At 49.6% G+C, this 26,720-nt stretch overlaps 1 protein-coding gene across 2 annotated transcripts in view; it reads right to left on the bottom strand.

The window, feature by feature from the left end:
• PHAF1 (phagosome assembly factor 1) overlaps positions 1-26,720 on the bottom strand; it is a 52,634-nt gene that overhangs the window by 15,500 nt on the left and 10,414 nt on the right. For both annotated transcript variants that reach the window (XM_068150437.1, XM_068150436.1), the window contains exons 4-8: positions 25,169-25,252; positions 15,028-15,071; positions 14,655-14,734; positions 7,586-7,680; positions 2,104-2,201 (exon numbers count right to left, since the gene is read on the bottom strand). In XM_068150437.1, coding sequence (XP_068006538.1) covers positions 2,104-2,201; positions 7,586-7,680; positions 14,655-14,734; positions 15,028-15,071; positions 25,169-25,252 — 401 coding nt within the window. The remainder of the gene's footprint in view (positions 1-2,103; positions 2,202-7,585; positions 7,681-14,654; positions 14,735-15,027; positions 15,072-25,168; positions 25,253-26,720) is intronic.

Raw genomic sequence — 26,720 nt, 5'->3', positions numbered from 1 at the left:
ATGGTGCCACAGCCAGCTGGCAGCCAGGCACCAGTGGTGTGCCCCAGGGAGCAGTGCTGGGCCCCATCCTCTTTAATATCTTCATTGATGATCTGGAGGAGGGGATTGAGTCAGTCATCAGCAAGTTTGCAGATGACACCAAGTTAGGAGCAGATGTTGATCAGTTAGAGGGTGGAAGGGCTCTGCAGAGGGACCTCGACGGACTGGACAGATGGGCAGAGTCCAACAGGATGGCATTCAACAAGTCCAAGTGCCAGGTGCTGCACTTTGGCCACAACAACCCCACATGCAGCTGGCAGCCAGGCACTAGTGGTGTCCCGCAGGGACCAGTGCTGGGCCCCATCCTGTTCAATACCTTTATTGAAGATCTGGATGAGGGGAATGAGTCCATCATCAGTAAATGTGCAGCTGACACCAAGCTGGGGGCAGAAGTTGATCTGCTATAGGGCAGAAGAGCTCTGCAGAGGGACCTTGCCAGACTGCATGGATGGGCAGAGTCCAACAGGATGGCATTCAACAAGTCCAAGTGCCAGGTGCTGCACTTTGGCCACAACAACCCCATGCAGAGCTACAGGCTGGGGTCAGAGTGGCTGGAGAGCAGCCAAACAGAAAGGGACTTGGGGGTACTGGTTGACAACAGCCCAGGTGGCCAAGGCCAACGGCTTACTGGCCTCCATCAGGAATACTGTGGCCAGCAGGGAGGTCATTGTGCCCTGTACTCTGCACTGATTAGGCCACACCTTGAGTCCTGTGTCCAATTCTGGGCCCCTCAGTTTAAGAAGGACATTGAGACTCTTGCAGGTGTCCAGAGAAGGGCAAAGAGGCTGGGGAGAGGCCTCGAGCACAGCTCTGTGAGGAGAAGCTGAGGGAGCTGGGGTTGCTTAGCCTGGAGAAGAGGAGGCTCAGGGGAGACCTTCTTGCTGTCTGCAACTGACTATAGGTGAGGGTTGGTCTCTTCTCCCAGGCAAGCAGCACCAGAACAAGAGGACACAGTCTCAAGCTGTGCCAGGGGAGGTTTAGGCTGGAGGTGAGGAGAAAGTTCTTCCCAGAGAGAGTTGTTGGCCATTGGGATGTGCTGCTCAGGAGGTGGTGGAGTCACCATCCCTGGAGGTGTTCAAGAGGGGACTGGATGTGGTACTTGGTGCCATGGTTTAGTAGTCATGAGATGTTGGGTGACAGGTTGGACTTGATGATCTTGGCGGTCTCTTCCAACCCTATTGATTCTATGATTGCAAGGTGTCCCTGGACCAGGGCAAGAAGATTGGGATCTTTAAGATCCCTTCCAACCCAAACCATTGTCTGCTTTTCAGTGGGAGTGCTGCACTTTGTGTGCTGGTTTGCACATGCTCTCTAAGATCCACTGTTCCTGGGTATATTTGTCCTCTGAATGTCTTGGATGAGAAATCAAGCTTCGAGCTCTTGCCCCCATGCAGCAATTAGAGGATCCAGTAGAGCCCACCATGGCTCAGATGGGCACAGACAACAGCTTTCTCAAGTGCACTTCTTTCTAATTAGGAGCCAAACAAACAAAGTTCCCTCCCTTCTGAGCAGGAATCCAAGGATGTGTTAATGTGCTGACATTAAAACTACTGGCTCTGCAAAAACTATCACTGTGTCGCTTTAGATCAGTGTAAGCCAAAAAGGAAGAATTTACACAAGTCCTTGCCCAGAGAAGGGCCATGGGGATGCTCAGAGGGCTTTGGCAGCAGGGTTGGAGCTGATGACCACTGGAGAGCCTTTCCAAGCTCTAATCTCTGTTTCCGTGTCTTTAATGTCCATTCCAATCCAAACCATCCTATGCCACGACTTCCTCCACTACTTAACAAACTCATTCTCAAGTCAATTGAATCAGCCTCCTACAGCTCAACCAAGCTGATGTTAGAGCAACATAAATCAAACCAAGATTTGATTACCAGGTCTGAGAACGACAACGACGGAACCTCCAAAGAGGTTATTGAAAGGCATTCTGCACACCACCAAATCCATCAGAGACCCCAGCTGAACTCACAGTACAATTACACTTAGCATTCCCAAAACTCTAAGGAAATGAGGAAGGGAAAGTATACTCTAAATGGCCAGAAGAGCAGCAGCAGCTGTACATACTTGGTGTCCTGCAGGCTGTTCCCGTTGTAGATGTACATCCGTTTCACAGTTGCACCGTGGGGGATTTGCAGAGAGGCCAGACCATGAGCAAAGTTAGGCTGTGGGGACACACAAGTCATTCCTGTTACACACCAGAGGAGAAGCACAAACACAGCATACAGGCTGGGGTCAGAGTGGCTGGAGAGCAGCCAGGCAGAAAGGGACCTGGGAGTACTGCTTGATAGTAGATTGAACAAGAGCCAGCAGTGTGCCCAGGTGGCCAAGAAGGCCAATGGCATCCTGGCCTGCATCAGGAACAGTGTGGCCAGCAGGAGGAGGGAGGTCATTCTGCTCTGTGTTCAGCACTGGTTAGGCCACACCTTGAGTCCTGTGTCCAGTTCTGGGCCCCCCAGTTTAAGAAGGACATTGAGATGCTGGAAGGTGTCCAGAGAAGGGCAACAAAGCTGGGGAGGGGTCTGGAGCACAGCCCTGTGAGGAGACGCTGAGGGAGCTGGGGTTGCTTAGCCTGGAGAAGAGGAGGTGCAGGGGAGACCTTCTTGCTGTCTGCAACTCCCTGAAGGGAGGTTGTAGCCAGGTGGGGGTTGGTGTCTTCTCCCAGGCAACCAGCACCAGAACAAGAGGACACAGTTTCAAGCTGTGCCAGGGGAGGTTTAGGCTGGATGTTAGGAAGAAGTTCTTCCCAGAGAGAGTTGTTGGCCATTGGGATGTGCTGCCCAGGGAGGTGGTGGAGTCCCCGTCCCTGGAGGTGTTCAAGAGGGCACTGGATGTGGCACTTGGTGCCATGGTTTAGTAGTCATGAGATGTTGGGTGACAGGTTGGACTTGATGATCTGTGAGGTCTTTTCCAACCTTATTGATTCTACGAGTCTATGATACTCTTACCACTTCAGGTGAGTCTCTAGCCAAAGACAAGGGAGAAACTACCACCAAACTCCACTGCTAGGTGGTGTTTCTTTAAATGAGAGCACTGCTGGGGTGAAATGCTCACTGGTTTTCCACCAAAAGATGGCACTAGTCTAACAAGCAGCCATTGGCTTTGCTGAGCTCCAAGCTGTCCTGGTTTGATCACTGCCAACTAGCAGTGTAGAAGTATTTGCACCTTATGTAGGTGCTAAGAAATTAGCTAAGCTAAAGGCAGGACTTTTTTATCTCCCTCTGCATTAAGTTCAGCCTTTTCCCATTTCTACAGGTTTCCAAGTTGCCTTCAGCTGACAAAGACTTGCTCCTGAAATAGATTTTGCCCTCTCCTTATCCAAACAATGTGACAAGCTTGTGGTGCTAGGGATTCTGAGTGTTCTCCTCACATAGGAAGCATCTGAAGGAGTCAGATTCCTTCTTACAGAGCCTGTTCCCTTCCACTCTCAAAAAGACTCAAGGCTGTCAATGCACTTTGCTGGCACTCAACATAAAAGAAGTTAACTTGGCCACAGGCAGTCAATTGATTCTACTATCAGTGAATTTGCAGACTACACCAAGCTGGGGGCAGGAGTTGATCTATTAGAGGGTGGGAGAGCTCTACAGAGGGACCTTGCCAGGCTGGACAGATGGGCAGAGTCCAACAGGATGGCATTCAACAAGTCCAAGTGCCAGGTGCTGCACTTTGACCACAACAACCCCAGGCAGTGCTACAGGCTGGGGTCAGAGTGGCTGGAGAGCAGCCAGGCACAAAGGGACCTGGAGGTACTGGTTGATAATAGGCTGAAGATGAGCCAGCAGTGTGCCCAGGTGGCCAAGAAGGCCAATGGCATCCTGGCCTGGATCAGGAATAGTGTGGCCAGCAGAGAGGTCATTGTGCCCTGTGCTCAGCACTGGTTAGGCCACACCTTGAGTCCTGTGTCCAGTTCTGGGCCCCTCAGGTTAGGAAAGATGTTGAGATGCTGGAAGGTGTCCAGAGAAGGGCAACAAAGCTGGGGAGGGGTCTGGAGCACAGCCCTGTGAGGAGAGGCTGAGGGAGCTGGGGTTGCTTAGCCTGCAGAAGAGGAGGCTCAGGGGAGACCTTCTTGCTGTCTGCAACTCCCTGAAGGGAGGTTGTAGCCAGGTGGGGGTTGGTCTCTTCTCCTAGGCAACCAGCACCAGAACAAGAGGACACAGTCTCAAGCTGTGCCAGGGGAGGTTTAGGCTGGAGGTGAGGAGAAAGTTCTTCCCAGAAAGAGAGCTTGGCCATTGGGATGTGCTGCCCAGGGGGGTGGTGGAGTCCCCATCCCTGGAGGTGTTCAAGAGGGCACCGGACGTGGCACTTGGAGCCATGGTTTAGTAGCCAGGAGGTGCTGGGTGACAGGTTGGACTTGAGGATCTGTGATGCCTTTTCCAACCTTATTGATTCTATGAAAACCAAGGTGTGCAATATGCAAACTGATAGCCTTTAATGGGACATCACAGAAAGGAAACAATGGTTTGGCCTAAACTTTTTAACTCAGAGCAAGGACTTTCACTGCTGTAGGTATTTAGAAGGAAGCTTCCATTACTCAGCAAATCTAGAGCTGCCTGATTTCAGTCTGTCTGCCCAGAACCCCCCAGAGACAGCTTTCTAAAGCAGTCAGACTTCAGATTGCTTTAACATACTCATGCCTTAGCACCAGAGGAAGATTCTCTAGAGCCACTAAGTGCCCATGCCATATATATACTTCATTTCACAACAGAAACACCACAAGCAGGTTTTCATGGTCTGCTCACCTGCAGGTTGTGGGGAAAAAAAGAAGTTTAAAAAGCACCAAAACAAACTCCAAGGTCTTCTTCACTTGGTACTTTTAAACATGCAGAGGTCACCCTGCTTTGCTAACCAGCTGAGCATTCCTGCCTGATCCTCTCTGAACCTGAAAGATCTTGCTGCCTTCAAATTTCCTTTCACTGTCTGCACTCTTTCCTGATGTCCCACTCTGAAAGGCTCCACAAACATTCATCTTCCCTGGAGGCTGTTTCACTGTTTCCTAAGCCATCCCATTTCTACCTGTTTCTAATCCTGAGGTGAGATTTGCCTTTACACTCTGTGCAAACATTTCACTAACCCCATGTGAGCAACTAGATGAAAGACTTGGAGAAGGCAAAGCTATTTTCTCCACTGCACCATCCCTGAGAAGCACACCACATCCTTCTCAGAGCATACTCACACCAAGCTGTCTGGAACCACCCCTAGTTATTTTTAGAGAGCTGAACCACAGAGCAGAACAAGGCACACAGATGCAGTGGCTAAAATTGATTCTAGCAGGTTTATTTTAACATCTTTTAGTTTTAGGCAGTCAGCAAGGAGCTGGACTTGGTGAGCCTTATGGGTGCCATCCAGCTGGAGGTATTCTATGATCTTTTCAAACCTCCACTATAACAAGTGACACTTAGCTCAGCCATTTCATAAATCCCCTGGGAACCCTTGCATGAAAAGCAACTGTTCTGTTGGGACATCCTTTGGCTTTTTAGGTTTCCAGGTACACAATTATCACCATATCACAGTACATGAGAGGTTGGAAGGGACCTCCAGAGATCATGAGGTCCAACTCCCCTTCCAAAGTCTCTGAAATCCATCTGACCCTTACTACTGCTATATAGAAAGTTTTGGCTTGGAAGGGGCCTTGAAAGGTCATCTACTTCAACCACCTTGCTGTGGGTAGTGACAACTTGGATCTGGATGAGGGGATTGAGTCCATCATCAGTAAATTTGCAGATGACACCAAGCTGGGGGCAGGAGTTGATCTGCTGGAGGGTAGAGAGGCTCTGCAGAGGGACCTCGACAGGCTGGGCAGATGGGCAGAGTCCAAGGGCAGGAGATTGAACACATCCAAGTGCCAGGTTCTGCACATTGGCCACAACAACCCCATGCAGAGCTCCAGGCTGGGGTCAGAGTGGCTGGAGAGCAGCCAGGCACAGAGGGACCTGGGGGTACTGGTCGATGGTAGGCTGAACATGAGCCTGCAGTGTGCCCAGGCAGCCAGGAGGGCCAATGGCATCCTGGCCTGCATCAGGAACAGTGTGGCCAGCAGGAGCAGGGAGGTCATTCTGCCCCTGTACACTGCACTGGTTAGGCCACATCTTGAGTCCTGTGTCCAGTTCTGGGCCCCTCAGTATAGGAAGGAGGTTGACTTGCTGGAGCGTGTCCAGAGAAGGGCAACAAAGGTGGGGAGGGGTTTGGAAGACAGCCCTGTGAGGAGGGACTGAGGAAGCTGGGGTTGCTTAGCCTGGAGAAGAGGAGGCTCAGGGGAGACCTTCTTGCTGTCTACAAGTCCCTGAAGGGAGGTTGTAAACAGGCAAGAGGTTGGTCTCTTCTCCCAGGCAACCAGCACCAGAGGACACAGTCTCAGGCTGTGCCAGGGGAGGTTTAGGCTGGATGTTAGGAAGAAGTTCTACACAGAGAGAGTGATTGCCCATTGGAATGGGCTGCCCGAGGAGGTGGTGGAGTCACCATCACTGGAGGTGTTCAGGAGGAGACTTGATAGGGTGCTTGGTGCCATGGTTAGTTGATTAGGTGGTGTTGGGTGATAGTTTGGACTCTATCTTCAAGGTCTCTTCCAGCCTGGTCTGGTCTGGTCTATGCTATGCTATTCTGTTCTAACTTCCATTAGCCCAGGCTGCTCAAAGCCCCATCCAACCTGGCCTTGAGTAACAGTAACTTGCCTGAACATAGCCATGGTTTAGTAGTCATGAGGTCTTGGGTGACAGGTTGGACTTGATGATCCTTGAGGTCTTTTCTAACCTTACTGATTCTATGATTAAAGTACCAGGCTGTGACACAACAACACATGTCATCATGGTGGCTATTTTCCCCACTTGGTTTTAGCTCTTTCATCTGCTCTTTTTTCATTTCAAGACCATACAGCACATTCTTTTTAACTTATAAGCCTAAATAATGCAACTGAGAGCATTTCCATCCTCACACAACACAAGCTAGACTCTGGTTAGGATAGGTAGACATCACTGAGCACCTAGACTTGTTTCCACTAGCAACAGTGACTTCCAAAGGCTTCAGAGAACACTGTAATGTGCTTGAGCATTCACTAATTCATTGACTATTTGGTGCACATGCAAACAGGCATTAGAGATAAAGCTCATTCATTAGACTTCCTAAAAGCACTCATCCTGAAGGGCACTTAAGATGAAAAAGCATTTTGCTAACTCTGTCCCAGTTCAGTTGCATAATCACTTTGAGGAGATTCAAAAACATCTGATAAAAGAAGAAGAGCCTCCCAGCAAACTGCTTAATATTTATGCATTGGCATAGGCAGCCCTCTTATTTTTAGAGGAGTCCTTTCAACAGCAGCACTGCTAGTCCCAGTCCAGGATGCAAGCAAAGCCTCTGCCTTCTGCCAAAAGGGAGACAATTCTTAATGCTGAAATGGTCACACAGCACAAACAAGAGCACAACTGAGGACTTCAATTCCTTCCCAATTGCTGGTTTCTTGTGCTTGGAGGCAAGGCATGTTGCAGGTGATGTTTTGCAAGTACCAGAGAGGTTAAAAACAACAAGGACTATGCATTAAGCAAGAGGGATTGCTGACCTCATACTTCGGAGTTTCAGTCCAGGAGTCTAACTGAAAAGAAAACGACAGTCCTCTGAAATTGAGGTGAAAGAGTTGCTCAGCTGAATTATACACTGAAAGGGAAAAGAAAGGAAAAACAGAGTTACCAAAAGAAAAGAATCCCCCCCCCCTTCAGATCTAACAGCGTTTTCATCACCCCCATGAACATGCTACATCAAGATGCAGGAGGAGCTCAATTGCAAAGGGCAGTAATGGTGTTATATTTAGTGTGCTGCAGTAGAACACAGCAATAAAGAAACTTCAGACTCATTAGAGCTGCCTGTGGAAGCCTGCAGGCACTAAGCTAGCCCCACTGATAGGATTTGTACAATAGAACACCATCAATTATACCTTAATAGCCCTGAAGTAGTTTAAACAGCCACTCTTACACAAAATAATTCTGCTCACTGTCATATGAAACGCTTGTAAAGCCAGCAAGTCTCAGGCAGATGTGCCCAGCATGCTGATAAATGCTGTATTTCACACCACTACAAGTTCATAGATCCATGGATTCATGGCATCATAGAGGTCATCTAGTTCCAACCCCCCTGCCATGGGCAGGGACACCTCCCACTAGCCCAAGCTGCTCAAGGCCTCATCCAACGTGGCCTTCAACACCTCCAGGGAGGGGGCATCCCCAACTTCCCTGGGCAACCTGTTCCTGTGTCTCACCATCCCTCACTGTCAAGAATTTCTTCCTCATCTGCAATCTAAATCTACCCTCAAGCTTCAATCCATTCCCTCTCATCCTATCCCTACAAGCTGTGGTAAAAGTCCTTTCCTGGCTTCCTTGTAGTCCCGTTCAGGTACTGGAAGGCTGCCCTAAGGTCTCCCCAGAGGCTTAGGTGTTCAAGAGGGGATTAGATGTGGCACTTGGTGCCATGATTTAGTCATGAGGTCTGTGTTGAGGGGTTGGACTTGATGATCTTTGAGGTGTCTTCCAACCTTGCTGATTCTATGATTATCATCTCCAGGCTAAACAGCCCCAGCTCTCTCAGCCCATCCGCTCCAGGCCCTGACACTTTCACCTCTCCTCCCAATCAGAGCTCCTGCTTGCAGACCCTGTGTGCCACCTCTGCTCCTGAGCAATAGAGCACAAGGAAGAAATACTCTACAGACATATTTTCAAGGATAAAGACAGCATCAGCAGGAGTACCAGCAGAGCAGGCAGCTCACACCACAAGCAGGAATAAATAAGCACACACACAGCTGCCATCACGTCACGAGATGTCCTGATTTACTGCAGCAAGTTGCACACCCCCAACTATAACCATCAAGAGAAGACACCCCAGTACTTTACTTGAACAAGACACACTGGTTTGTGGGTTAAAAACAATCTGAGGAGACTGGGAGCTTGGGAACATTTCTGGGGATTGATGCTACCAAACTCCAACCTGTGCCTGGCAGCTGCTGGGGGCAGGAACACAGTGTTCTCATAACACACAGAAGCTGGCTCATTTGCAAAAGCACTTTGAAAACAGCAGAGAAAAACAAACCCCAAAACCCACACCACTCCAAGAAACACTCCAAGAGAAGCTGCTTTCTTCCACTTGAACCCATGCAGTGCTACAGGCTGGGGTCAGAGTGGCTGGAGAGCAGCCAGGTGGAGAGGGACCTGGGGGTACTGGTTGACAGCAGCTGAACATGAGCCAGCAGTGTGCCCACACAGCCAAGAGGACCAATGGCATCCTGGCCTGCATCAGGAACAGTGTGGCCACCAGGAGCAGGGAGGTCATTGTGCCCTGTACTCAGCACTGGTTAGGCCACACCTTGAGTCCTGTGTCCAGTTCTGGGCCCCTCAGTTTAGGAAAGATGTTGAGATGCTGAAAGGTGTCCAGAGAAGGGCAACAAAGCTGGGGAGGGGTCTGGAGCACAGCCCTGTGAGGAGAGGCTGAGGGAGCTGGGGTTGCTTAGCCTGGAGAAGAGGAGGCTCAGAGGAGACCTTCTTGCTGTCTACAACTCCCTGAAGGGAGGTTGTAGCCAGGTGGGGGCTGGTCTCTTCTCCCAGGCAAGCAGCACCAGAACAAGAGGACACAGTCTCAAGCTGTGCCAGGGGAGGTTCAGGCTGGAGGTGAGGAGAAAGTTCTTCCCAGAAAGAGAGATTGGCCATTGGGATGTGCTGCCCAGGGAGGAGGTGGAGTCCCCATCCCTGGAGGTGTTTAGGAAGAGCCTGGATGAGGCACTTGGTGCCATGGTTGAGTTGATTAGATGGAGTTGGGTGATAGGTTGGACTTGATCTCAAAGGTTAACTTGGTTAATTCTATTCTATTCTAAAGGAAATTGCTCCAATGTGCCCTTTTTCCCCCCTTACAATTTTATAACTTCAATGACATAGAAGAGAGAGAGAATTAATACAAATGTTGTATTTTTTTCCCTTCCCTCCAAGTGCCTTTCAAAGCTTCAACTTGAGACACATGTCACAAGATATCTGGACAATGCCAAATGGCCCAGGACAGGCAAATAATTAGAGTTGAGCAATAAGCATGAAGCTTTCAGAAGTCATCCTTTGCTTTTTCTGCAGAAAGTGCTGGAGAAGAGCATTTTCCCTGCTTGTCACTCAAAGGAAAATGTGGAGGGAGAGGGAAATGTGGTGATCTGCAGGGAAATTACACAAATCTCTCCCATGATAAGTTATGAGACATCTTTTCCAAAGCCTTCAGCCAGCTGGAGAAGTGTTTTTCCCCTAGCCCTGCCAAGTGTGATATCTGATTATATAAATCACATTGGTTCCCATCCCCTGCAATGTTTGTTGATGTCTAGGCTCAAAGGGCAAGGAGTGGTTTCATCCTTACCCCAAGCTCTGTCCTGTCTCCCTCCAGGCCCTGTGTCCCCAGCATGCACCTGAAGAAGGTAAGCCAGCTTTTAAATGATGTTTTATTTTAACAGGTTGGACTTGATGATCTCTGAGGTCTTTTCCAACCTTATTGATTCTATGTATTTACTACACAGGTACCTCACAGAATGATTCCACTGAGAACTGCTGACAAGAGCAAAAAGCCTGCTGCTTTGCTGCTGCCCTCCAGGTGAAGGGAGGGAGAGAGTTTGCCTTCCAGGAAAACAGCAGGGTGTGACCAGCTGGGGAATGTTGCTGTAGAGGAGGGGACGAAGCCACAGGCAGCAGCAAAGCCACAGCATGGACAGAGTCCAGACAACAGCAGAGGCAGATCCAAAAGCCAAGTGTTCCTGGTATCAAGCACAAGGCTTTCCTGGCACTCCAGGGGAGCCAAGAGCAACCTCTGAAGCCTTAGTGAGAAGACAGGAACCTCTCCATCCTTGCAGGGTCATGGTGGCAGGAGGGAAGGATGTTTTCATACTTCTGCTTTGAGTTCAGTTCAATCCCACAGCGCACGCCGAGTGGCACTGGGGCACACGTCCGCATCCAGGAGGACTCCACACAGGATGTGATTTCAACAGCACCTCTGGCAAGAGCAAGCCTTTCCCAGCAGGGGGGCAGGTCAGGGAACCATGGGAATGTGGGATAAACAACAGCCTTGGCTAGGAGGAAGCTACTGACCTCCAAAGTGGTCATATTTCAATCAAGTCTCATGACAAACCAACATTAGCCATAAACTAATGAAGCTGGTTGCAATTTTCCTGATGACGCCTCAGTTCCTCAAGCCACTCATGTGGCCAACCCAGAACTGCTCACCAGCTTCCACACAAAACCACTGCTAACCTCCTCAAAGATGTTTTGAAACTACCACTGTGTCCTCTTGCAGGAAAAGTCTTGCTGCAACCACCTTGGGTTTAAGTGGGAAAAAAAGCCCAACTTTCTGTTGGAAATGGTGTCCAGTTCTGGGGCCCTAAGTTTAAGAAAGATGTTGAGATGCTGGAAGGTGTCCAGAGAAGAGCAACAAAGCTGGGGAGGGGCCTGAAGCACAGCCCTGTGAGGAGAGGCTGAGGGAGCTGGGGTTGATTAGCTTGGAGAAGAGGAGGCTCAGGGGAGACCTTCTTGCTGTCTGCAACTCCCTGAAGGGAGGTTGTAGCCAGGTGGGGGTTGGTCTCTTCTCCCAGGCAACCAGCACCAGAACAAGAGGACACAGTCTCAAGCTGTGCCAGGGGAGGTTCAGGCTGGATGTTAGGAAGAAGTTCCTCATAGAAAGCAAGATTGGCCATTGGGATGTGCTGCCCAGGGAGGTGGTGGAGTCACCATCCATGAAGGCGTTTAGGAAGGGAGTGGATGAGGCACTTGGTGCCATGGTCTAGTTGATCAGATGGTGTTGGGTGATAGGCTGGACTTGATGATCTCAAAGGTCTCTTCCAGCCTGGTTAATTCTATTCTAAATTCTAGCAGAGGTCAACAGAGATAAAACACAAAATGCTTGTAAACTTTAAGGGCTTGCATTGGGGTTTTAGAGGAGTATTGGTAAAGGAAAAAAGGGATGGCTCTGTCACATCTTCATTCATGGCATTTGGTATTTGCTCACAGTAAGAGGAAGGTTTCTCTCCCCACCTTTCTCTCCCTGCCTGAAATCCTTGTGTAAACATTCATCATCATTGGATGTCAGGAACAAGTTCTTCACCATGAGGGCAGTGGAACACTGGAACAAGTTGTCCAGGAAGATAGCTGAGGCCCCAATCCTGGAGGTATTCAAGGCTCTGAGCAACCTGATCTAGCTGAGGATGCCCCTACTTAATGCAGAGGGGGTCGGACTAGATGACCTTTGGAGGTCCCTTCAAACCCAGCCCAGTCTATAATTCTCTCCCTCCCACAAGCTGAAAATTACTGGAGTTGGCCTTTTCTGCTTCAGAAATCACAAAAGAAAAGAAAGAGTTAGCAGAAACCTGCACTGCATGATGCAGTTCAAACTGTTTGTGACAGGCAACCTGCTACAGAGAATTTCCTTCTAAGGAGGCTATTCAGGGAAGACACCAAATCTCCAGGGAGGAAACAGAATAAGCAAATGCAGTGGTGAAATGGTGAGAGGCAAATGGTTTTAACAAACCTGTTTCACCTATCTCCATGTCACTGGATGAAAAGATGTTAGGAAAAAGAAAAGCTATCAGCAGATGAAGCAAGTCTGCTAGCTTTCTTCATTGAACGTGCCAGGCACACAAGAGCCTGCAAATTCAGCAGGAGGACCTGTGGTGCCAAAGCATGTTTGCAAGGGCTTGCACAGGCTTTCACCCAGCAATAAGACACACTACTCCTAATCACAAGCAATGCCTGCAGCTGGGTATCTATTCTTATGGTTCCAAATATCACAAGATCTAAAGATTTGCAAATAAACCACTGCCACAATAACAGAACCAGGGCAAACTGTCAACCACCTTCACCCTTCCTCAATCCTAACCAATCTCTTCTTCCAGATGAGATCTAACTACAGAACTCAGAGTTCCTGCCCCAAAGGAACTATTAATTCTGCTCTGGGGAGACCCCCACCTTGAATACTGCAGCCAGTTCTGGTGCCCAAACCATCACATGAAGGGCACAGAGATGCTGAGCCCAGGGGAGGGCCACAAAAATGATCCCAGGGCTGGAGCACCTCTGCTATGAGGATAGGCTGAGAGAGCTGGGGTTGTTCTCACTGGAGAAAAGAAGGCTCCAGGGGGACCTTAGAGCTGCCTTCCAATACCTGCAGGGATCCTACAGGAAGGCTGCAAAGGGACTTTTCATAAAGGTGTCTAGAGACAAGCCAAGAGGGGATGGTTTGAAGCTGAGGAAGAGCAGGGTTAGACTGGAGCTGAGGAAGAAGTTCTTCAGTACAAGGGAGGTGAGACTCTGAAATAGGTTGCCCAGGGAGGTTGTGGCTGCCTCCTCCCTGGGGGTGTTCAAGATCAGGTTGGATGAGGCCTTGAGCAGCCAAGTCTAGTTGAGAGGCATCCCTGCTCAGGGCAGTGGGGCTGGAGATGATCTCTGAGGTCCTTTCCAACCTAAGCCATTCTGTGATTCTATGATTAAGATCAGGAGCAAAATGATGTTTAGAGATGCCAGATCTGGTCCTTGGAGTATTACAGCTAGAAATCCTCCCAGGTTCATTTGTCTCCACCAAACATGCATCTACCAAAGCAGGCTTTTAGGCAGTGATGTTACTTTAGCCACATGCCCCTCCACAGTTAATAAATCCTGCTCTGTAATGTGCAAGAGATGTTCTGCAGAGAGCAGGGATATGCAATCCCCATCCATCACAGAGCACACCAGCCTATTTGGGAGCAGCCTGGCTACTGCAAACGGACTGGGTTAAGCTAAAAATAGACAATTATGCTCCAAAAAGGGTACCTTGCCTAAACAAAGTTAATCTGCTTCCTTGTTATGCCAGTTGGTGCTCCATTTACTTCAGGCTCCTCAGCAGTTTAATTAGAAATATCCTCTTCAACTTTTCACCACTGGCTTCTTTTCATCACCTAACAACCCCCTGAAATACACTCTCCCTTTTCCTATGTACACAAGGAGCTTGGTCCTGCTGCAGAGGTGGTAGACAGCCAAGGAGCTGTGCAAGAGTCAGAGTGGGTTCAGCCAGGCTAATTAAATGTGTCCTGGTCATGCTGCATGATGCCTGGCTTGACACCTCCCCAGTGCTTCCAGTAATAGGAAGAAGGCACAGAGAGGTGCAAGGCTGTTATATACAGGCTCAGACTTGCCCCTGCCCTGGCAAGGCTGTAGCAATGTTCTCAGAGCACAGAGCCTAAACAAGCAGTGCTCTGCACAAAGATCAGCTCAACTGTCTGCATGTTCACAGTACCACAGAATACTTGATCCCCAAGGGCACTTGAGAGCTGACCATGTGTAAGAACATGCAAAAACAGCAGCATCAACAAAAACAAGGTCAAGAGTTGCTGGGACTGGCAGTTCAAAACTGATTATTAATGCTATCTGAAGACACTACCCTGTGCCAATGACTCTCTGCCTCACTGTTTCCCTTCAAGGCCATTTGCAGCATACTTTACATGGCATTCCAGCTGTAAGAATAGAACCCTTCTGCAACACAACTTCAGATCATTTGACAACAGATGCGTCTACACATTTCTCTAAGCAAACATACAGGAAAGGCTTCCTAGAAGCCAGTCTGTGACTTCAGCTGTGCATCTCAGAGATACTTTGGCTTACCTCCTGGATGTGTTGCTCCAAATGACTGATCAATTTGTTCTATGGTTGGAGCAATTGCCTGAGAGTTAAAATGGACACCACTGAAAAAGAAAACCAAAGTGAATCTGCCTTAAGGATATCAAATGGATTCCACAAAATGTTTAGTGCAAATACCATGTTCAGAGGGGAAGAGGTCTCCAAGGCTGAAGGAGAACAGGGCTAAATTTAACCCAAGTGTTCTGCTCAAGGAAGTAGAATTATCTAAAGCCTTGTTAAGAAAATAACAACAACAATCAGCCCAAAAACCATGAATTCAAGATGGAAAACAATAAATAGGAGAGAAGCTAGTCACTGGAGGCAAGAAGTAATCATAGGAAGTCTAAAAATCACTTACCAATATTTTAACTTCACCTTAGTCAAGTCATAAACTTCAATCACCTGAAACACAAGGAGAGAAGAACATCACCACACTTCACACATTTCAGAGGCAAGCTCTTGGCAAAAGGGGGGAAAAGAAAACCCCCAAGCAAACAAAACCCATCAAAACCCAGCTCTCCTCACCCTGAAGAATGCCTGTGCAGGGTGCACTGACTGCACTGCTCTGACTTCCCAGCCCTTCCTAAAGTCAAAGATGAGCACAGCAGGACTCAGCAGCAGAAGCCCATTTCAATACCAAATAAAAAGACATCTAGCAGCCTCTGCAAGCATTGCAGAGGATAAAGAAGCAGCCCACAAAGAATCAGACAGAGCTGCAATGCCTACTTCTGAGATTCATTAAATATCTCAGACCTTATTGACTATTCCAAGGAGCTCTCTTCTCTCTCCACAGGCAATATTGGCCTCAGAGCCTTCCTCCTGAATACATCAACATGCATCTGGGATTGACTTCATGTGGTTTTCATGGGGCTGTTACTGATTCTTGAGACTAGACTGGGGTTTAGCATCAGAGAAGGGTTTAGGGCAGAAGGGACCTTAAAGATCATCTGGTTCCAACCCCCCTGTCACGGGGAGGGACACCTCCCACTAGCACAGGTTGCTCAAGGCCCCATCCAACACAGCCTTGAACACCTCCAGGGACAGAACATCCACAACCTCCCTTGGGCAACCTATTCCAGTGTCTTCCCACCCTCACTGTAGATCAGTAACCATGATCAAACATCAGCTTCTTCCCCCTGTGCCACTATGCCAGCAGCAAAACCACACAGAGCATATCAGAACTGCTGCAAAGAAGCAGTGCTGGGCCCCGTGGCCTTTAATATCTTTACTGATGATCTGGATGAGGGGATTGAGTCTATCATCAGTAAGTTGGCAGATGACACCAAGCTGGGGGCAGGAGTTGATCTGCTGGAGGGTAGGAGAGCTCTGCAGAGGGACCTTGCCAGGCTGGGCAGATGGGCAGAGTCCAAGGGCAGGAGATTGAACACATCTAAGTGCCAGGTTCTGCACATTTGCCATAACAACCCCAGGCAGTGCTACAGGCTGGGGTCAGAGTGGCTGGAGAGCAGCCAGGCAGAAAGGGATCTGGGGGTACTGCTTGATAATAGGCTGAACAGGAGCCAGCAGTGTGCCCAGGTGGCCAAGAAGGCCAATGGCATCCTGGCCTGCATCAGGAATAATGTGGCCAGCAGGAGCAGGGAGGTCATTCTGCCCCTGTGCTCAGCACTGGTTAGGCCACACCTTGAGTCCTGTGTCCAGTTCTGGGCTCCTCAGTTTAGGAAAGATGTTGAGATGCTGGAAGGTGTCCAGAGAAGGGCAACAAAGTTGGGGAGGGGTCTGGAGCACAGCCCTGTGAGGAGAGGCTGAGGGAGCTGGGGTTGCTTAGCCTGCAGAAGAGGAGGCTCAGGGGAGACCTTCTTGCTCTCTACAGATACCTGAAGGGAGGTTGTAGCCAGGTGGGGGTTGGTCTCTTCTCCCAGGCACCCAGCACCAGAACAAGAGGACACAGTCTCATGCAGCACCAGGGGAGGTTTAGGCTGGATGTTAGGAAGAAGTTCTTCCCAGAGAGAGTTGTTGGCCATTGGGACGTGCTGCCCAGGGAGGTGGTGGAGTCCCCATCCCTGGAGGTGTTTAGGAAGAGACTGGATAGGGTGCTGGGTGCTATGGTTGAGTTGATTAAATGGTGTTGGATGATAGGTTGGACTCAATGATCTCAAAGGTCTCTTCCAACCTGGTTAATTCTATTCTAAAGTGGTTTTTATTGCTTTGTATGATCCTCCAGCAAATCCCTGGCAGGTTGAGAAAGGACTCATTCTTCAACTAGAGAACACCACAGAATTCCCCAGGGAGCTTGCTGCCAACTGTGGCTTCAAAGCCTAAAAATATCACCATCTAAGAAGGAAGTCTTGGTTTTGGGAGCTGCCCAGCAAACAGCCCTAAACACAAGCAACTTCCAATGATGAAACCACTCCCTATAAAGGAAGAATCTACATTTACTGGAGCACTGTTGACTCATAAAGAGCTGGAAGGCTTCTCTGAAGCACTCTGTTCATGAAGCACCCCCCCACCACCACACATTTCAGGAGTCAAGCAAGAAGCACAGCACAAAGCAACTAACAAATGATCATTCTGGTAGAAGCAATGCTAAGAGGAGCAAGCAACTTTCACTTCTTAAGGACACCTTGAGTGATGCTTCTTGGAAAAGCCTAATTAGCCACCATTTGAATTCAAACACTTGGAACTTGGCCAGGAACTTTGCACAGCTTGTACAAATCCACACCAAAAAGGCAGCTTTTAAGGGCAGCTAGGAAGGATTTTAATCTTTTTTTTAGAATAGAATAGAATTAATAAGGTTGGAAGAGAACTTTGAGATCATCAAGTCCAACCTATCACCCAACACCATCTCATCAACTAAACCATGGCACCAAGCACCCCAGCCAGTCTCTTCCTAAACATCTCCAGGGATGGTGACTCTACCACCTCCCTGGGCAGCACATCCCAATGGCCAACAACTCTCTCTGGGAAGAACTTTCTCCTCACCTCCAGCCTAAACCTCCCCTGGAACAGCTTGAGACTGTGACCTCTTGTTCTGGTGCTGGGTGCCTGGGAGAAGAGACCAACCCCCACCTGGCTACAACCTCCCTTCAGGGAGTTGGAGACAGCAAGAAGGTCTCCCCTGCACCTCCTCTTCTCCAGGCTAAGCAACCCCAGCTCCCTCAGCCTCTCCTCACAGGGCTGTGCTCCAGACCCCTCCCCAGTTTTGTTGCCCTTCTCTGGACACCTTCCAGCAACTCAACATCTTTCCTACACTGAGGGGCCCAGAACTGGACACAGGACTCAAGGTGTGGCCTAACCAGTGCTGAGTACAGGGCCCAATGACCTCCCTGCTCCTGCTGGCCACACTGTTCCTGATGCAGGCCAGGATGCCATTGGCCCTCCTGGCCAGCTGGGCACACTGCTGGCTCCTGTTCAGCCTACCATCAACCAGTACCCCCAGATCCCTTTCTGCCTGGCTGCTCTCCAGCCACTCTGACCCCAGCCTGCAGCACTGTGTGGGGTTGTTGTGGCCAATGTGACCTTGTACACCATCCTTTCCCCCCATAAAATTATGGGTGGGGGAATTCACTCCCAAGCACAGAACGAAGTTCTGCAGCAGCTGCTGGAGAGCATGAAGAACTCTCCTGAAACCTGCTGATGGTGGAAGAGAGGAGGACAAGTCAAACAACATGCAGCTGTGCACAAGGAGTTACACAGGACCCAAATGAGAAACACCCTGAGAGCAGCCCACAAGCAGCAAATTTGCCACCAGCCCCCTTCCCCTGCATGCTGCAAGGCTATTGAAGTCCACATGCCTTTTATTACCAGCAGAGGAAGAGACAAGCACAACTCAAAAACATCTACAGGCAGTCAAAAGACCTAAAAAAGTATTTGTGGAAAGAAGTATCACAGAATGGCTTAGGTTGGAACAGACCTGAGGCACTTGATGCCATGGTTCAGTTGATTAGATGGTGCTGGGTGATAGGTTGGACTTCATGATCTTGAAGGTCTTTTCCAGCCTGGTTAATTTGTTCTGCTCTTGTTCTATCATCTACTCCAACCTCCCCACCATGGGGAGAGATGACCCTCAACTAGACTTGGCTGCTCTAGGCCTCATCCAACCTGATCACCCCCAGGAAGAAGGCAGCCACAACCTCCCTGGGCAACCTATTTCAGAGTCTCACCTCCCTTGTACTGAAGAACTTCTTCCTCAGCTCCAGTCTAACCCTGCTCTTCCTCAGCTTCAAACCATTCCCTCTTGGCCTGTCTCTAGACACCTTTATGAAAAGTCCCTTTGCAGCCTTCCTGTAGGATCCCTGCAGGTATTGGAAGGCAGCTCTAAGGTCCCCCTGGAGCCTTCTTTTCTCCAGTGAGAACAACCCCAGCTCTCTCAGCCTATCCTCATAGAGGAGGTGCTCCAGCCCTGGGATCATTTTTGTGGCCCTCCCCTGGGCTCAGCATCTCTGTGCCCTTCATGTGATGGTTGGGGCACCAGAACTGGCTGCAGTATTCAAGGTGGAGGTCTCCCCAGAGCAGAATTAATACTTCCTTTGGGTCAGGAACTCTGAGTACTGTAGTTAGATCTCATCTGGAAGAAGAGATTAGATTGGAAGGCAGCTCTAAAGTCCTCCTGGAACCTTCTCTTCTCTAGGCTGAAGTCATGAAAGCCACATTGAAGAGACACTCCAAGAGGCCACAGCACTAGAGCAGGGTTTAATTTCCACTGCAGAAGCCACACTGACAATAGGATTAACGTGATTCCATGTGCAGATCAAAACAGGAGACCAAGGGCTGCTCAGTGATGGCTTTGCTACACAGGCAGCTGCTTTCAATTATGAAAAGCTGATGCTTTGTCACAGTCACTTTTGGTAACTACCACTGAGTAAGCCTCATAAAAACCTTCACATAGCTGCTAGCCAGGAGCCAGTGCTGTGAAACCCAACTCCTTCCCCACCTCAGAGGGACAGTGTGAGAGAACCTTGCTGCTGCAATTCAGAAGAGTGGTTGCAGAACCTGGTCCTGGACCTCCTCTGACCACAGCTCAAACATAATGTACTTCCAATCATTGAATTGTTTAACTTGGAAGAGATCATAGAATATTAGGGGTTGGAAGGGACCTCTAGAGATCATCCAGTCCAACCCCCCTGCCAGGGCAGGAGCACCTAGAGCAGGTCCCACAGGAACACAGCCAGCTGGGTTTTAAATGTCTCCAGGGAAGGAGATTCCACAACCTCTCTGGGCAGCCTGCTCCAGGGCTCTGTCCCTGAAATCTGACAACAAAATTGCTGAGTCCTGAAGAAGCAGCTCTGCTGCTTTCCCAGCAGGGCTAGAGGAGCACTCAACTTGCTGGCTTTTCCTAGTGAAGTGTAGAAGTGTCCATGCAGTACAACATTGGTAACTGGCCTGGCTGGGAGTCTGGCCTGGGGAATTCCTGAGGACAGTGCTTGCCTTTGTTTCCTTGCAGAAGAAAGGCAGCAGTCAAACCCAGAAGCAATCTTGGTACAATCTGGTCAGGGGGAGAGAAGTCTGCAAAGTGGGACTGCATTCACACAACCACAGAGCACAGGGGGCTGGAAGGGACCTCTGGAGATCATCCAGTCCAACCCCCCTGCCAGAGCAGGAGCACCTAGAGCAGCTCACACAGGAACACAGCCAGCTGGGTTATGAATGTCTCCAGGGAAGGAGACTCCCCAAGCTCTCTGGGCAGCCTGCTCCAGGGCTCTCTCACACTCACAGTGGAAAGCTTTTCCTTCTGCTCCTGTGGAATCTCCTCTGCTCCATCTTGCATCCCTTGTCCTGTCATTGGACATCCCTGAGCAGAGCCTGGCTCTATCCTCCTGACACTGCCCTGCCCATCTTCAGCAACATGAATGAGGTCACCCCTCAGGCTCCTCTGCTGCAAGCTGGAGAGCCCCAGCCCCCTCAGCCTGTTCTCATGAGGCAGATGTTCCACTGCCTTCAGCATCTTTGTATCTCTGTGCTGGACTCTCTCAGGCACTTCCCTGAGGTCCTTCTTGACCTGAGGGGCCCACAACTGGACACAATATTCCAGATGTGGCCTCACCAGGGGAGAGCAGAGTGAACCTCTCTCTACCTGATAACAACAACCCTTCCAATACACCCCAGGATAACACTGCCCTTCTTGGCTAGGGGGGCACCTTGCTACAGCTTTGCTCCTGTACCAGCTTCTTCAGATCTATCAACTCCTTGATGTAACAGCTTGAGAAAGATTGATATACAGAAGTGTATTAGAAACCCAACACACAGCAAGGAGAAAAACCCTCCTGATTTTTCCAGTTTTGCTGCTGAGAAACACTGAAAATAGAATCATAGAATCAGTAAGGTTGGAAAAGACCTCAAAGATCATCAAGTCCAACCTGTCACCCAACACCTCATAACTGCTAAACCATGGCACCAAGTGCCACATCCAATCCCCTCTTGAACACCTCCAGGGATGGGGACTCCACCACCTCCCTGGGCAGCACATCCCAATGGCCAACAACTCTCTCTGGGAAGAACTTTCTCCTCACCCCAAGCCTAAAGAGTTCTATCCTCTTAAAAACAGACATCACTTCTCCTACACAATTCCTTAACAAGGCCTCTTGCACTTCTGAACTGATCCCATACAGCTTTCTGAGCACTTCTCCAAGTGTTTCATAGCTCTCTAAGCATCTCCACGGCTTCACTCTTCCTGGTTAAACCCAAGCCCTCACCAGACCACAACATACCAGAAGAGATTGCTTCCTGCCTGTTTAGTTGTTTGTAACAAAAGCACATAGCAGAAGGGTTGGGGTGTTTGGTTTTTCCCATTCTTGCTTTAAAACATGTTATGGAGAATAGACCAGACTAGACCAGACCTTTGAGCTCATCGAATCCAACCCATCACCCAACACCATCTAATCAAATAAACCTTGGCACCAAGCACCACATCCAGCCTCTTCCTAAACACCTCCAGGAATGGTGACTCCACCACCTCCCTGGGCAGCACATTCCAATGGCCAATCTCTCTTGCTGGGAAGAACTTCTTCCTAACATCCAGCCTAAACCTCTGTGCTGGACTCTCTCAGGCACTTCCCTGAGGTCCTTCTTGACCTGAGGGGCCCACAACTGGACACAATATTCCAGATGTGGCCTCACCAGGGGAGAGTAGAGGGGCAGGAGAACCTCTCATGGCCTACTAACCACAGCCCTTCTAATCCTCCCCAGGATGCCTTTGGGCTGCTTGGCCATCCACCAGGACCCCCAGGTCCCTCTCCTGCACTCCTTTTGTTAAGTGTAGTGCAAGTTTAATTTAGTAGGGATGTGTGCATTGAAACTTTGAGCAGCCAGGTGGTGTTAACAAAAATCTTTAGGGCAGTTTTGATTTTCTATTGAGGGGATGGGGGGGAGGGGAAAACAACCCCAAAGTAGAATCATAGAATCAATAAGGTTGGAAAAGACCTCAGAGATCATCAAGTCCAGCCTGTCACCCAGCACCTCATGACTACTAAAGTATGGCACCAAGCACCCCATCCAGTCCCCTCTTCCTAAACACCTCCTGAAGGGAGGTTGTAGCCAGGTGGGGGTTGGTCTCTTCTTCCAGGCAACCAGCACCAGAACAAGAGGACACAGTCTCAAGCTGTGCCAGGGGAGGTTTAGGCTGGACGTTAGGAAGAAGTTCTTCCCAGAAAGAGAGAAGTTGCCCATTGGGATGTGCTGCCCAGGGAGGTGGTGGAGTCACCATCCCTGGAGGTGTTCAAGAGGGGATTGGATGTGGCACTTGGTGCCATGGTTTAGTAGTCATGAGGTGTTGGGTGACAGGTTGGACTTGATGATGTCAAAGATCTCTTCCAACCTGGTTAATTCCATTCTATTCTATTCCCCCAGCTTCAAACCATTCCCTCTCCTCCCACCACTAGACACCCTTATGAAAAGCCCCTCACAAAAACAACCCTCCCCCCCGTCACTCCAGAATGATTTCATGAGCAGACCCAGCACAGGGCAATCACAAACTGAGCTCTGGCAAAACAGAAAATACAGAAGCCCTGGAGGTGTTTAAGCCCAGGCTGGATGAGGCTCTGGCCAGGCTGATCTAGTGTGGGGTGTCCCTGCCCATGGCAGGGGGGTTGGAACTAGATGATCCTTGTGGTCCCTTCCAACCCTGAATGATACCATGATACTATGATCTGTCCCACCCCTGAGCTCCATTTGAAGTGAAATTTGCTCCTCAACACAGGGATTCCTATAGTTTGTGTGAAAGAAATTTGGAGACAGAAAAAACACAGCTACACCATGGGGCTGCAGGCTGCTCCTGGAGAAAGGAGGACTTCCAGCAACTGCTAATTGGAGTTGCTACTCACTTGGAGCATAGAGAGAGCTCAAGCTCCAGCTGATGCCACACTGCTGCACTCAGCCATTTTTCTGACAAGGCCCTAGGCTGACATTTTGAAGAGAGACTTTCTGCTGTTGGTTTTACTGGAGACATGAGTGAGCAAGGGGAATAAGGCTGCACCTCCTACTGTTCCAAAGCTTGGCAGAGCTGGGTGTGAGCACCAAATTCCAGACTCAGCTACAGGGTAAGCATTCCCTGGGCTTTTTTAGCATCACATTTAGCCTCACACTTCTGGTTTCAAATGCTAAGCAGGATGGCAGTTAGAGCAACTCACTCTCACCCAATTAGCCAAATCAACACCTTTGCACTTCCAATCAGAGAAAACTCAGCAGGACAAGCGAGAACCACACTGACAATTGTTCAGCACAGCTGGTCCTGCCAGGACCACTGTGCATAATTGAAGCTACATATGGGTAGCTGAAATGTCTCAGTTAAAGCTCTTCAAAATTCTTTACTGACCTAGTCACATCTCTCCAGCCCCACAGCCACCCATTTTGTATGGGTGACCTGTTCCACAACAGGTCTCCTGTGAACACAAATGCCAGGAGAGCTCAGCATAGAATAGACCAGGTTGGAAGAGACCTTCAAGATCATCACATCCAACCTATCATCCAACACCACCTAATCAACTAACCCATGGCACCCTATCAAGTCTCCTCCTGAACACCTTCAATGATGGTGACTCCACCACCTCCCCAGGCAGCCCATTCCAATGGGCAATCACTCTCTCTGTGTAAAACTTCCTCCTGACCTCCAGCCTAAGCCTCCCCTGGCACAGCCTGAGACTGTGTCCTCTTGTTCTGGGGTTGGCTGCCTGGGAGAAGAGACCAACCTCTGCCTGTCTAGAACCCCCCTTAAGGTAGTTGTAGAGAGCAGTAAGGTCACCCCGAGCCTCCTCTTTTCCAGGCTAAGCAACCCCAGCTCCCTCAGCCTCTCCTCACAGGGCTGTGCTCCAGACCCCTCCCCAGCTTTGTTGCCCTTCTCTGGACACCTTCCAGCATCTCAACAGCTTTCCTAAACTGAGGGACCCAGAACTGGACACAGGACTCAAGGTGTGGCCTAACCAGTGCAGTGTACAAGGGCAGAATGACCTCCCTGTTCCTGCTGGCCACACTGTTCCTGATGCAGGCCAGGATGCCATTGGCCCTCCTGGCTGCCTGGGCACACTGCAGGCTCATGTTCAGCCTATCATCAACCAGCACCCCCAGGTCCCTCTCTGCCTGGCTGCTCTCAGCCACTCCGACCCCAGCCTGTAGCCCTGCCTGGGGTTGCTGTGGCCAATGTGCAGAAGCTGGCACTTGGATGTGTTCAATCTCCTGCCCTTGGACTCTGCCCATCTGTCCAGCCTGTCGAGGTCCCTCTGCAGAGCCTCTCTACCCTCCAGCAGATCAATTCCTGCCCCCAGCTTGGTGTCATCTGCAAATTTGCTGCTGATGGACTCAATGCCCTCATCCAGATCATCAATGAAGATGTTAAAGAGCACAGGGCCCAGCACTGATCCCTGGGGCACACCACTAGTGCCTGGCTGCCAGCTGGATGTGGCACCATTCACCACCAAACCTGCCCTTTCTTTAGCACCTCAGTCACACACAGCACCCCTGAGAGAGGCAGATCAGCACCTGGTCACTTAAAAAGCACAGAACCAAAACTGCTGGGCTGAGGACTGGCTGCAAGAACAAAATCCTGTCTGGAACCAACTGAAGTCAGTGCAAGAAGCTGCTGCTCATGACAGACAGGGAGAAATCATGCACCCACTGCTAAGCAAGAACCTAAGTCAGCTGAAGAGAGTAAGAGGAAGGCAGTTTACTTTGGAAAGTAAAATGGCAGCATGGATAAAGGAACAATCTGGGCAGAAAACAGCACTGTCTGGCTTGCATTCATCAGTGATCTGATTCCAAGTCTTCTGCTCAGCTTTAGTCATGGCCTTCCACAGCTTCTGCTGCCACCTGAGACAACACAGCCACCACAGGACCATCATACCCCTATGACACTCTTACAGCCACAGGACAATGTTAAAGTGTCTCAAGCCTGTAAACCAAGACTCAATCCCCCCAGGCACAGAAATGCAGTTCATTATCATGAGAGAGCACTATACCCAGCACATAAAATGTCTAAAGAGCTCTGTTACAGGTCAGTGCATCCAAAGGCTTTGGTTTGCAGCGTTTTGCCTGCAGGAAAGGTGTTTCATTACCTTAAGTCTCTGATTGAAAGCATCAAACAGCAGTTTGATTCCATCCTGAGTCAGGTTAAGGATGAGGTCATGGCTAAGAGGTGACTGTAAGACACAAAGAGAAGACAAAGCTGTTAAGCTTTTAAGTTCAAGGCTCCTTTGTTTAAGGTCTCTATCACCGTGGAAGTGCCAATTGGTTAGTCTGGAAGAACAAAACAGCCCCAGAAAACAGCCACTTGTTGGTCAACAATAAGCAGAACAAAAACACACTCCTGGCCAAATCTCTCAGCTCCCTTCTGAAAACAAACAGAAGGGGCTGTGTGAGGTCTGCACCCTGCAAGAGCTCCCCAAGGGGCAGCTGTCCACAACTTGAAATAGAGGGGGGGAACCCAAACCCACCGAACAAAACACCTTGAAAATTAACAGTCCAAGAGACACCATGCAGGGACAGTCTGCTGCCTTCCCGGCATGTAAAAGTAGCAGCCCAGCTCATCAGGCCCCACATCAGAAGCCAGCAGACAGTGACAAAAAAGATGGGGAGAGGGTTTTCCAGGTCAGGAGTCAAAGAGTGTCCCAGTCTCTTTCAGGCCTCATAAGGAAGGCTTCAGACTCTCATGTTGTGAATTTAGGTTTCCTTAGTTACTGTGGATCATAACAACCAAGGGCTTCATTTGCAGTCTGCTGGAGTCAATAGGAGACATTCCACTGGCTTCACTGGTGTCTGTACAGGCTCCAGGCCATCCCAGTGGGCTGCAGCACTCCTGTACCAGTACAATCCACAGATACAGTCAGTTGGCCTCAATTCAGCTGTTTGATCATGTACCATCTAAAGCACATTTGCCTCACAAAGCTCTACCCTCCACAACTGTCTCCTCAGAAGGGGGGAAAAAAAATGCTGGAGGACAGGCAGGCAGCAACAGTCATGCCCTAGAATTGCACCAAGCAGTTATCTAGCACAAAGCAGGATGGGGGTGGGACATCTGGAGCTGATACAGGCTTTTCATGGGGGCAGCCACACCACACAGCCCTTCTTATGAACCAAGCATAAGCCACCTTGCCAATGTGCCACCTTCCCCTTTTCTGACAGTCAAAACACAGACCTTCCTCCAGCAGAGCAGAGATCTTCACCCCAACCTTCCTCACATTGTCTTCCAGCCTCGATGATTTTTCTGTGTGCACTGCCACCCCTCCCCAAATCACCTATTTCAGTCATCAGACCTTGGACTCCATATTGCCAGGTCACAACAAGCCACAGGGCTTTCAGTCCCCTCTGAGGCTGATTTCTCATTCCCTTTGATCACTCCAGTAGCCTCTCCTGAGGCAAGTTCAGTTTGAGCTCATCTTTCTTGAGCTGATGTGCAAGCTGTCTCCTAAATGAAATCTTCACAGCACCTGGCATAATGGCATCAATATTTTACCACTGCTGGCAAATTTTTATCACACCACGTAGGACTGAAGCAGCAATACAGCCACGAGCCCAAGAGCAAAAGCTCCAATGTGGATCCTGCTAAGGCTTCTTTAGAAATCATTTGTAAGCACTATTTAGAAAGGCCACAGGCAGAGCAAAAACCAT

Source organism: Melanerpes formicivorus, unplaced genomic scaffold (genome assembly GCF_026170545.1).
Source record: "Melanerpes formicivorus ecotype bairdi unplaced genomic scaffold, bMelFor1.0.p_v2 SCAF_20, whole genome shotgun sequence".
Taxonomy (NCBI): domain Eukaryota; kingdom Metazoa; phylum Chordata; class Aves; order Piciformes; family Picidae; genus Melanerpes; species Melanerpes formicivorus.
Note: the sequence above shows the minus strand (reverse complement) of the source record. Positions and strands in the feature narration are given on the sequence as shown.